At 42.7% G+C, this 12,285-nt stretch overlaps 1 protein-coding gene across 1 annotated transcript in view; it reads right to left on the bottom strand.

Moving 5' to 3' along the window:
• Nucleotides 1-12,285, bottom strand: part of IFNAR1 (interferon alpha and beta receptor subunit 1) — a 241,130-nt gene that overhangs the window by 167,957 nt on the left and 60,888 nt on the right. The window contains exon 4 of the mRNA XM_069202457.1: nt 10,017-10,171. Within this exon, the coding sequence (XP_069058558.1) occupies nt 10,017-10,171 (155 nt within the window). The remainder of the gene's footprint in view (nt 1-10,016; nt 10,172-12,285) is intronic.

The raw sequence follows: 12,285 nt of genomic DNA, 5'->3' as shown, positions 1-12,285 counted from the left end.
ATTTTCAATATTTTCTTGGATTGGTGAAAGCCCTAATTTCTGGACAGACCGCATCCTCAGAAGTTAACTTCCCACATTTAGGCTGTGATGAAGGAACATCCTAATGGGGTTTATCTATTCAATGGCAAGTGTTATGGTCAATGTGCATATTCATTTTTCTGGCAACTGGCATTGTGTCCTAAGACTGAATGCCACTCAGTGTAGTAATTTGTGTAGGGTGTTACTTTTTTCTTTTCTTTGACTGAGACATCTTACTCAACTCTGAAATTCACTTTGACGTTGAAGGGGGTAAGCTACTTCTTGTCTGTTTTTAGCATCGAACTGCTTCTTTACAACTGTCCTCTTTTTGGGGAAAAGAGTCACTGAGGATGAATAAACTTTAGGACAACTCTTTTAAGTACTTTTGTCTCAAAGCCAAACCTATTTTCAGGAAAGAACTTTACAGGGGCATTATCGTCCTTTAGCATCTGTCCCTTAAACTGTAGTTCACACTCCTTACAGAGCTGAGTCTCCCAAGATCAGTTCCTGATGTCATCTGGTATGGTCCGCGGATACAGTTTTTGTCCTCAGCAGTGTGGATTTGTGGAAAATTCTAGAGAGTACTGGTCTCCAGAACTGAAATCTCAAACAGTTAAGAGATTGGCTCTGCGCCTCCACTTCAACACTGATTATGGCAGATGGCTTGAGGTTCCCCGTATCTTCCCTGCAAACAGGGTCAGTGCATTCTTGTGAATAAAAACTTAGCTGGGAATCGATATAGTACTACTGTTCTATAATAAGCAGTGCTCCCACCATTTGTCTCTTCATTGCTGAATGGTCTTTTTACAATGAAACGTCTAGCATACTGAGCTCTTAGCCTAGTTCGATAAGCATGGACAGATGTGATGAAAGATATTTGGCACTGCAGGGAGTGACACGATTATAAAGTTCGTTTTCCCTGGGCTCACAGTTGAAAGATGGTGTCTATATTCTTCCCAACATTATGCATCGTTCTTTGACTGCACTAGCTGCTGTTTCTAGCTCTGTTGTCGACTTTCACTGTTTTCTACTTCTGCAGTTTTGAAATACTTGCTAATAAGTTTCAAAAGAACACTTCAAAAACAAGCGCAAACTTGATGGCTGAAAAAAAATCTAAGGTGTTGTCTGTCCTGATGCACAGTGGCTTTTGGGAATGTAGTCACAAGTCATTCACTCACAAAAATGAGTTTAAAGAACAGAGACCTATCAGGCTGGAGATAACATTGAAGTCTTTGGGTGTGACAAAATGCACAGCGAAAAAGATACAACAAAATTAATATCTACTCCAAAATCAAGATTTAACTAAGATGAGAGGCAACAAGCAAAGCTAGATAAAAGACTTGAAAATCAGATTCACAAGGAAAACCATTCCTATCCAAACTTGGAGCATCATAGAACATAAAAATAAAAATAACAAAATAGTCCATGGAGAATCCCTTATAGGTGAATAAATGAGGTTAAATAGAATACTAATGTAAACTCTTCACATCTTTGGCCTATTCCAAAATGTGAATGAGACTTTCTTCAAGCAATAGCTAAAGGGGAGGTTGACCAAGCGTTTTGGGGATAATCACATGATCTCTGGCACCAGATCAAGATGTCTGTGGCCAAAGTAATAAAAGGGTTAAGCACCAGTAATTTCCTATCCTAATGGATTTAAATGTACATTTCTATTAAAAGATAAACCATAGGCATTTGTTGTCTTATACCACTGTAAAAGCATTTTGAAACCCTATACATGAGATGAGAAAATCAGTATTAATAAATATTGCTGAAGATCCCATGACAGATAGCACAGGCTTACACAGTATAGCACTACAATTGTATTAATATTTCTAGGACTGTGAGATGGATGACACAGCGGAAACAGACCTATAGTCACACAGGTTGTGGCTCTATGGAAAATTTAAATTTATGCAAGACCATTAAATATTAGTGCAACAACCATTCTCAGTTATAAAGCAGAAACGAGGAGGTGATGTCCCAATACTATATTAGCCTTGAGATATTGCCATTGCAGCAAACATAAATGGGAACATACCATTAGGTCCAGCCATGGACTACACAAAGTAATAACAAGAACAAAAACACACTGAGGCATGGTACTGATAAAGGAAATGGTGTGCAGCCCAGGTATATGATCAAAGAGCCAGATTTACAGAGAAATGTACTCCAGATAGTTGAATGACTGAATAATGTTTATTTCGTGAACTAGCCCATAAAAAATATCATACATCATAAATGAATAAGAAATTGATCACACTAAAAAAAATTGTAAATGCATAAAATAATTCTTACAAAAGAGGGTTTTAACCGTAAAATATTTAAAACCACCAAGTGATGCAAGTGAAGAAAATATTATAACATAACATCTGGAAATGCAAATCTAAATTATCCATGGGACACATGGGATAAAGTTCATATCCAAATAAAGAAAAATATAATGACATTTCGTTTTATAATCTTATATGTACAAGGACTGGAGAGGTTCATGTGCTGGTGGTTTCAACTTGCATCGAACCATGGTGGTTATAATGATGATAAATTAATTAGTTGTTAAAAATATTTGTAGGGAGCACCGATCCTTCATGGATTATAGCGCGAATCCCAGCCTCTTCCTTACAAGCCAAACTCTATATAAATAGCAGCTAAGTCCAAAAACTATAATGGAACTGGTATCAGACCGAAGAATGCAGAAGACCCCTTTGAAATGTTTCAAACCTAAGGTAATGCAAAGTGGCTTGATCCATGTTCACCTCAGCCTTTCATATGCAGGATAAAAGAATATAACATGTTCAACATCCCCAATCATATTATTACAGAATGCACCTAAGGACAATTTGTTACAGTTAGATTTCCAGTTACATATAAACGTATTAACCAGTAGCATGCCCAAACTGAATTTTACAAAGAAGATCCGGACCTCAGAAGGTTGGATTGCATCCAAATATGATTCCAGGGTAGGTGAATGTTTAATAGATAACATTTTTCCCATCAGCCCCCAGAATTGGCATTTGGGTGGTGGGAGATCACCTTGTTATTCCAGTAGTCAGCTTTAACTAAAGCCTTTGTGCTTTTTATCAATTATTGAGGGGTTCCTCTAGTAGATGCTCAAATCTAAATCATTAAGGTGTGATTTAATGTACAAGAACCATGGGATAAGATGCACTTTGCCCATCCTCAAGATTTCCTCAGTGGCTAACCTGTAATGCTGGAGCTCGGGAGTGGGCCACAGCCTTGCCCAGGATAAAAGAGGTTTCAGAGAAGCTACTTTGCTAATCCTCTTGAGCCCTGTATGACAAAATAACAGGGTCATAGGAGTGCTCTAGAGCAACCCAAGTAGAGACCTCAAAAGCTACTTTTCTTAATGGTCAGACAACCAGAATTCTCAACTCTCCCAGATTTCTTCCCCATGCAAGGTGCCTGTTTGATCCTTTGCCCGGTAGACTTCAATTGCCGGGAAAGAGATTTGGGTATGGTGGCTTTATATCTCTTCACTAGTGCACTATGAAGCAAGGTTAATTCGCATTTACGGATGTGGGATTTCCAGGTAATGGTTTTGTCTATACTGATTCCTAGGTAGTCACATTTGTCTACAATTTGCAGGTTCTACCCCATGATCTGAAACCCGCCTCTATGTGAACTATGAGGTTTGAACACCATGATCATGTTTTTGAAGTGTTAACCTCTAGGCCTCGTGCTCATAGAAATTTTCAAATTCACTGAGCAAGTTCTGAAGCCCAGATGCAGTGCGGGATAATAAAATTGTGTCATCCGCGAATAACAATGCAGGGATGGAACAACTGCCCAGCCTGGGGGAGTGATGAATCAAAGCACTAAGATGTTTGACTGCATTATTTACGTACAATGAGAACAAGGTTGGGGCGAAGGCCCTTGTTTAAGTGGCATGCGATCAGTCAACTCGGCAACCGTTCCCCCATCTTACTTGTGCGTAGTTACTCTTGTGTAATCTAGTAAGTATGTCTTACAATGCAGAGTTTAACACCAATATGCAAGAGTGGACAACAACTGCTGTCTGGAGACAAGATCGAAGGCTGCCCCAAGGGCCATAAAAGCCATGTATAGGTGATCGTTGGGGCGCCCAAGATAATTCCAAACAATTAGATTTAATCTAAAGATCTGGACGATAGTTCTTACCCTGGAGCAAAAGCCTGCCTGAAATGGACAGAGTATGTTGGCCTCATCATTCCAATCAAGTACTTTATCCAGAACTTGGTGGCAGAACACCTTCCGCAAATTATCGATTAAACTGATGGGCCGGTAGTTGCCTCTGACCGTTCTATCTCCTTTTTTAAACAGTAGAATCATCTTGGCGCCATGTAAAGTGTCAGGGGTTTTGCAACCAGCCATAACCCTGTTTGTCAGTGAAGTAATATACAGGCCCCTCACAGCAGGCTCGGAGCAAAACAGATCACCTGGAACTTTGTCTGGGCCTGGGCCTTCCTGGGTTGCAGGGACTGAATGCCCTTCAAAGTTTTATCTAATGGGGGACTGGGTGCCCTTCAAAGTTTCATCCAAAGTAAATTGGATACTGTCATCATTTTCTGTTGACCCCAATTCCTGAGTGTTAAATATTCTAGTATCTGCTCCTGTACAAGTTGCTGCGCACATTTCTGTGCAATGGTCCACCCACTGTTGCGGTTGTACAGACAGTACTATGGTACTATGGGTTTTGAGGCTGCCACATGCAAAAATATGCCCAAAGGTCTGAAAATCCTAAATTTGTGCTTTGACCAAAGCAGCCCAGCTTGTAACAATCCATCTCTGGCAGATGCTCTGATGTGTTTATATTTTGTGCGAAGCTACACTAACTCCCTCATAAATTTCATGCTCACAGCCTTGATTAGTAGCCCATTAGCTGTGCAACACTCATCTGAATACAAAAATTGGTGGCTGATAAACTGGCAAGTTCCTTTGCACGAAGGTGATACAAGACCTTAAACAGATTGTCATGAAGATCTAATAGGGGGACTATTTCATACAGGTACTTTGTAAATGGATCAAAAATATTATTGAAACTATTATAGATTTGCTACAATGTATCAGTTTGGAAACATAGTTTCTACCACTTTATAGATTATCTTTTGTTCCCAAGGGTAAGAGATGTCTCTGAATGGGCGCTCAAGTCAATAATGTCCCTAGATAAGTTGTATTTCAGTGTTAACTTCAGGGAATTATGGTTATTCCTCGGTCTGGGCAGGATTTCAAAGTCTACTGCTATATGCCCGAGATCTAAAATTACATAATCAATTATGCTCTGGCTATCACTCCGTACAAATGTGGGAGGACAATGTCTGTCTGAGGCAAACCTCTCATTACAGGCCCTCATGCCATAGGTCAGTGTGATTGGCATAAACTGCGTGGCAGGGACTGCTTATGATGGTAAAGTTCACTCTCTCTAGCGTCATTATTAAGTCTGGCTTCATATTCTAACTCAATACCCGAAGATACGCTGTCAAGCGGCTAAAAAGTGATGTTAAAGTCCCCAGCAATTGAGAGAGGCACTTTGGTTGTCCTATTGTAAGGATGATGAGCAAGCAAAATAAGCATAAGTGATTCTTTATTCTTCTGTACTGTGTGGTTGTACACGATGTATAGGTTAACCTTACTGTCACTGTCTCCCCTTATAGGCAGACCTAAGATTTCTTTCCTGTCCAGCTCTAGTATTTTGATAGATCCATTATGTATTATCCTGACCCATATTAGGAGGCCTCCAGAGAGGCGGCCAGCTCTAGATGGTACTGCTTCTACCCTGTAATTGGAGTACCCGATTTAAAATGTTTTTCAAGTGCCCAAGTCTCCTGCAGATGTACTATATTGTGTGGGCTAATAAACATTCCCCATTTTTGGTCATTAATTTTCCCTTGCAGACAGGCAATGTTCCAGGATAATAACAGGAGCAAAGGCAAGTTCCCATTTCAATTGATGCCGAGCTCTTGTTGGGACGTATATCTGGTGGCCAGATAGTTGATATGCTGCTATGCCAAAATGGAGGAAAATATACCTTGGATATAAATCAATTTTATATTAATGGGATCCGAGCTTGGAGCATGCTCTAGCAAAGTGATACTTAAAGTACGGCTACGGGCCGCATGCGGAATTCCTGATCTTTACACCTGTCCCCCAGCTGAATGACTGCACTGGACTGATGTTTTCTTGAGACAGCACTAACTTTCAGAAAGAAAGGCAAGCGTTTCTTTACACTTTAACCAAAGTAAAAGAGAAGAAGCAAATATTAAGAACACGTTCATTTTTAAAGAAATCTTGAAACAAATGTGCAGGAATATGATGCAATGTCTTCAGAATTCAAAAAAGTGTATTTTATTAACACGCAAACATGTTTCGCCTCACTACATCAGATTATAGCAGTGCCTTCAGAAGATGTTTTTAAAAGCTGATAGTTTTCAATAATGACTACAGAAACATTCACGCATACTCCCACCCATACAACAATGCCAATAGTGAACTAAGAGGCAAGTCAGTAGCCACTTGAAACCCTCTGCGTGACCTGAGTGGTTATTGCATATGTAACATTATAGTTTATTAAATCAAACACAAAAGAAGGTTTTGTTCAGCTTACATCCCGAACTCAAGTATTTCAAGGTGCTCTTATATGTCATAATGAAAAAGAATGAAATGAGACAATTGCCTAGGACCACACAATTTGGTCAAGTGGGGAAGTTGGGAACTATACTAGGCTTTTGGTTTCACATTGTGCAGTTCTATTTCATTCCAATGCAATAATCACATTACTTCTTTTATACACTTGACCCTTTCAAGGCTTACCCCAAGGTGTGGCAAAGGGATAGCGATTCAGAAACAGCATAACACAATAATATCAAATCTTTGACGTATTAGAGACTTGGGCCTTCATTTAGAGAACAGCATGGAATGAATGCATTAATCAAAATAACTCAATGACTCACAGACCACAGCATGGTTTCCTTCTCCTACAAACAGTTAGTCCCCTCCTACCCTACCCACTAAACCCCAATCCCACTGTGCTGCCATCAATGTGGCCTTCTGGCACACTACAGACCATACTGTATGCCCCTGGGATAATGTTTGTGAGTACCTGTGAGAAAGTAGCCTCTATCTAGCATGGTTACCCCCATTTTTGGCCTGTTTGTCAGTGTGTTTGACTATGTCACTGTGATCCTGCTAGCCAGGACCCCAGTGATTATGGGTTGTTGCCTACTTGTCAGTATGTTTCACTGTTTTTGTCAGTATGCTTTACTGTGTCACTTGAGTCCTGCTAACCAGGACCCCAGTACTTATGCTATCTGTGTTCCCAAATTTGTCACTACATACTGGTAACCCAGTATTTCATCCCAAATTGGCATACCGGTGCCCCCTTGTAAGTCCCTAGTATATGGTACCTAGGTACCCAAGGTAGTAGGGTTCCAGGGGATCCCTATGGCCTGTAGCATTATTTTTGCCTCCCATAGGGAGCACATGCAAAGGCTTCTACAGGACTGCCATTGCAGCTTGTGTGAAATGGTGCATGCACCATTTCACAGCCATTTACACTGCACCAGGTCACTTATAAGTCACCTATATGTCAGGCCTTCCAACTCTGAAGGCTGGGTGCAAAGTACCTATGTGTGAGGGCAGCCCTGCACTAGCAGAGGTGCCCCCACTTCGTCCAGGACCATTGTCCTGGGCTTCGTGAGTGCGGGGACTGCATTTTATGCGTTCACTGGACATAGGTTAATGCCTATTTCCAGCTTCACAATGGCAACCCCGAATATGGCCATGTAAGATGTCTAACAACTGAGAATTGTACCCCAATACTGATTCTGGAATTGGTTGTACAATCCCATGCACTCTGGGGGCTCCACAGTGGACCCCCAGAACTGCCATACCAGCCTTCTGAGGTTTTCCAGGCAGCCCCAGCTGCTGCCACCTCCCAGACAGGTTTCTGCCCCCCTGTTGCCTGAGCAGCTCAAGCCCAAGAAGGCAGAACAAAGGATTTCCTTTGGGAGAGGGGAGTTACATTCTCTCCTTTTGGAAATAGGTGTTACAGGCATGGGAGAGGTAGCCTCCCAGAGCCTCTGAAAATGCTTTGAAGGGCACAGATGTTGCCCTCCTTGCATAATCTAGTCTACACCAGTTCAGGGACCCCCAGTCCCTGCTCTGGCACGAAACTGGACAAGGGAAAGGGGAGTGACCACTCCCCTCTACATCACCACCCCAGGGGTGGTGCCCAGAGCTCCTCCAGAGTGTCCCTGGGTTTTGCCATCTTGGATTCCAAGGTGGTGGGGCACTCTCGGAGCATCTGAGTGGCCAGTGCCAGTAGGTGACGTCAGAGCCCTCCCCTGATAGGTGCTTACCTGGTTAGGTGACCAATCCCCCTTTCAGGGCTATTTAGGTCCCCTCTCCAGATGACAAGCGTGGATCCAGCAACATGGGTGGTGGATTAAAGTGACCCAAACAGTCCCAACGTCCAGCTGTCCAACTTTGGTGGAGGTAAGAGCTTGCCTCCCCACGCAAGACAGCACCCCGTGCACCGCATGACTGCAGTTGCTAAGACTTGTGTGTGAACTTCCAAAAATTTCCTTGTGCACTGTACAGCTTAGGCCCTCAGCACTCCATCCTGCGACGCACAGCTTCCTGAATGGTTCTTCGGTGGCATGGGATCCCTTTGTGTCGTGCTGCGTGGGCCTTCATTTGCACTGTCTTTGTCCCCGTGCTGTGGGACTCCTGTGTGCGCTGCCTGGTCTTCTGAGGGCTCTCTGAGTTGCTGAGTGCCCCCTCTGTCACCTCCTCCTGGGTAGAGGCCACCAGGTCCCTCCTGGTCCCGGGCAGGGCCATCTTCTGGCAACCGCGAGTTTTGCATGTGCAAAGGCTTTTTGGCGCAACCTAGCGACGAAAACCAGACTGCAACCATCCATCCGGCATGGGACATCTTCTACACCAACCAGGAACCCGCATCTGTCTTCGTGGGTGCATAACTGACTTTGTCTTCTCACCAGTGGATCTTCTTTTGCACCTTCATCCGGGGGGTTAGCTGGGGCTCCTGTTCTCCCTGGACTCTTCAGTGCTTCTTGGACTTGGTCTCCTTCTTCCACAGGTCTTCAGGTCCAGGAATCTATCGTTGGTGTCTTGCAGACTCTTCTGGTTCTTTTATATTCTTCTATTACGACTTCTTGTGTGTTTCAGGAAACTTACTGTGATTTACTCCTGTTTTCCTGGGCTCTGGGGTGGGTTCTATTACTTACCTTTGGTGTTTTCTTACACTCCCAGCGCCCTTCTACACACTACACTCGCCTAGGTGGGAAACCGACTTTCGCATTCCACTATTTTAGTACATGGTTTGTGTTCCCCGCAGGCCATTGCAAACTATTGTGATTTTCACTATTTGCACTGTTTTCGGACTGTGTACTTACCTGTTTTGGGATACTAGTGTATTTATTGTGTATATTACTTACCTCCTGAGGAAGTATAGTCTAAGGTATTTTGGCATTTGTGTCACCAAAATAAAGTACCCTTATTTTCTTTCATGTGTGTGAGTACTATGTGACTACAGTGGTATTGCAAAAGCTTTGCATTTCTCCTAGTTCAGCCTTGGCTGCTCTGCTACAAGCTACCTCTAGACAGCCTAACTGCTAGAAACTGACTACATTTCACTAATAAGGGATAACTGGCCTGGTATAAGGTGTAAGTACCTTTGGTACCCACTACAAATCAGGCCAGCCTCCTACAGTACCCCTGCTCTAGCAAAACATTCAGTTCTACTTTTGAACTGTTATCAGATTTCAGACAAAATGATAGAGGACTAGTCTGCCTCCCAAATGATCAGCTGCAGTAACTTTGCAGAGCCAGTATATTAATTGCCACACTCCTCTTAAACACATCATAGATAGCCGTATTTTCACTGCCATGCAACAAAACGGGTGTTAAAAACAGTACCTGAGAGAACTTAAAATTACTGTATAATGCTTTGTTGCCATTCAAGGGCAAGAGGTGCACTTTACCTCTTCATTTGAGTCATTTCTCCATATGACCAACTCATACGTGAAGTCTGATGGATCAAATATTGGCCTTAATGAACTTCCTGGAGCAGAAATGTTGATATCTATCAAGCCACCATTGGAATCTAGATACACAGCGGAAGGTGGGCCAAGTTTCGCTAAAAAGACAAATAAAAAATAAACCTTTAGATGAAAGCAAGTGCATCCATTATGATTAAAGACATTCTCATGGCAAATATTGCAACAAAAGCACACATCTGCAAATGTAATCACTAACCCAGTCAAGATTATTTTCCAAAGCTAGGTTCTATCTTTAGGATCCACAGCAATTCACTATTTCCACTAGAAACACATTTTCTACCAATAGTGTTTTTTTCTGTAAAGGGTCATGTGTGGCCTATTAAAAGTGCACATATTATGGGTTACAAGAGAAATGTACCTTTGGGGAGACTACTTAGGAAGAACAATATTTCACACACATGATGATAATTTCACCATTTTAATTCCTAGTACACAGCATACATATAACAAGGTGTTTGTTTGGTCTGGCTTGACTGCGCAACAGTTATGTGAAAATCACGAGAGAGGAGCTCTGGCTTCATCCACATATTGGGATCCAGTAGAGGATGGTTTGATTGGGCAGAAGGTGTGTACTACCACAAAAAGCGCTTTTCTTCCATTGCTGTGATTGCTTTTGTTATGTATGGAACCTGGTATGCGGTCTTCAAGGGTATTGTGGTGGAATGCGGGCTCGTGGGAGAATGACGCGATGCTGGAATGTGGGGAGATGACGGTGAAGACGGCGGTTGGGGGCGGTTGTCAGCACGCTGTGGAGGTGGCTCTGTATCCTGGAGAAATAAACACGTAGTTTATTACTTACATCGTGTGGACGATTCTTCGTTGATCACAACATAACTTTGTCAACGAGCGGTACATTACGAGCCACCTCGGAACCCACGCACGGTTTTGGGCCATTTTAGTGCTGGACACTGCACCACCTTCTAACGTCTCTTCTCCCATTAAGGTGAGAATCGTTCCGACGCAGCGAACATCCTAGTGTGCCTTTCTTTTCGAAATTAGGTCGTGCGGCCCCCACTGAGGGCAGCCAGAGCGCGACTTGAGCTCTCCGCGTGTTCAGCGCTGGAACTGCATCACGTCTCTGTATAAGCACGAGCAAGGTGTGCGCATGCACGCTCTCTCTGTCGGAGATTTTCCGGAGGAGTCTGTTCAAGCACGTTACCTAGCAACCTGGTTATCGGGAACAGACTATTTGTGTGAAACACACTTTTCAGTGACTGCTTCTATGCGCCTGTACGTGTTTATAATCTTTTATACCAATTTTTGATTGGCAGCAAGTTTTATCATTCTCCAATCCAGGGTATTATTGGTATATTATAATATTGAACGCTATGCAATCTGGGTCTGCCCCTCCTCCATTTCTTGACACACCTGGTGAACCACCGGTGTCTTGGCCTCAATGGTTTGATGCGTTTGAAACATATTTAGGAGCTATTGGAGCTTCACGATTTAGACCAGAGAGGAAAAAGTTTCTATTACTACACTCATTGGGTTTTGAAGGCCGTGAGACTTTGAAACATCTTCCCGATGTCGAAGTGATGGATGGAGAAGAACTGGACGAATATCAAGAGACAGTAAAAAAGCTTAAACTGAGATTTGATAAACTGCCGAGTCTTGTAGTACTACGCCACAAATTTTTCAAGAGAGTTCAACTACAGAGTGAATCAGTTGATGAATTTGTCAGCGTTCTCCGTAAATTGTGTGCACAATGTCAATTTGGTACATTCCGTGATCAGCTGGTCAGAGACCAGCTCATAGGGAATTGTTTTGACAAACACATCCAACAAAGACTTCTTACCATGGGTGATCCGTCGCTTGATGATGTAATTAAGCAAGCGAAGGGCATTGAACTGGCTCAAGCCTCTCTTAAGGAACTTTCGGCTCAACGCAAGGAAGAAGAGAAAGCTTGTGTCAATGTTGTTTCTTCTCGCAAAGATCTTAGGACCAGCAATAATCAATTTTGCAAACGTAGCAATATATGTTTCAGATGTGGGAATCTTCCACATCCAAAAGACTCTAAAGGCTGTCCTGCCAGGAATGTGGTGTGTCACAAATGTGGCAGGACAGGACACTTTGCCAGGGTGTGTCAGAATCCTGGAAATAAAAATGCTAAAATCAGCAGTGTGTGTGATGACAAAGAAATGTCTGTTCAATGCTTGGAGAATGAATTTCGTGACATGATTGTGGTTGTCAC

The sequence above is a fragment of the Pleurodeles waltl genome, chromosome 8 (assembly GCF_031143425.1).
Source record: "Pleurodeles waltl isolate 20211129_DDA chromosome 8, aPleWal1.hap1.20221129, whole genome shotgun sequence".
Classification (NCBI taxonomy): Eukaryota; Metazoa; Chordata; class Amphibia; order Caudata; family Salamandridae; genus Pleurodeles; species Pleurodeles waltl.
The sequence above is the reverse complement of the archived record's forward strand: the minus strand, read 5'-3'. Positions and strand labels throughout refer to the sequence as shown.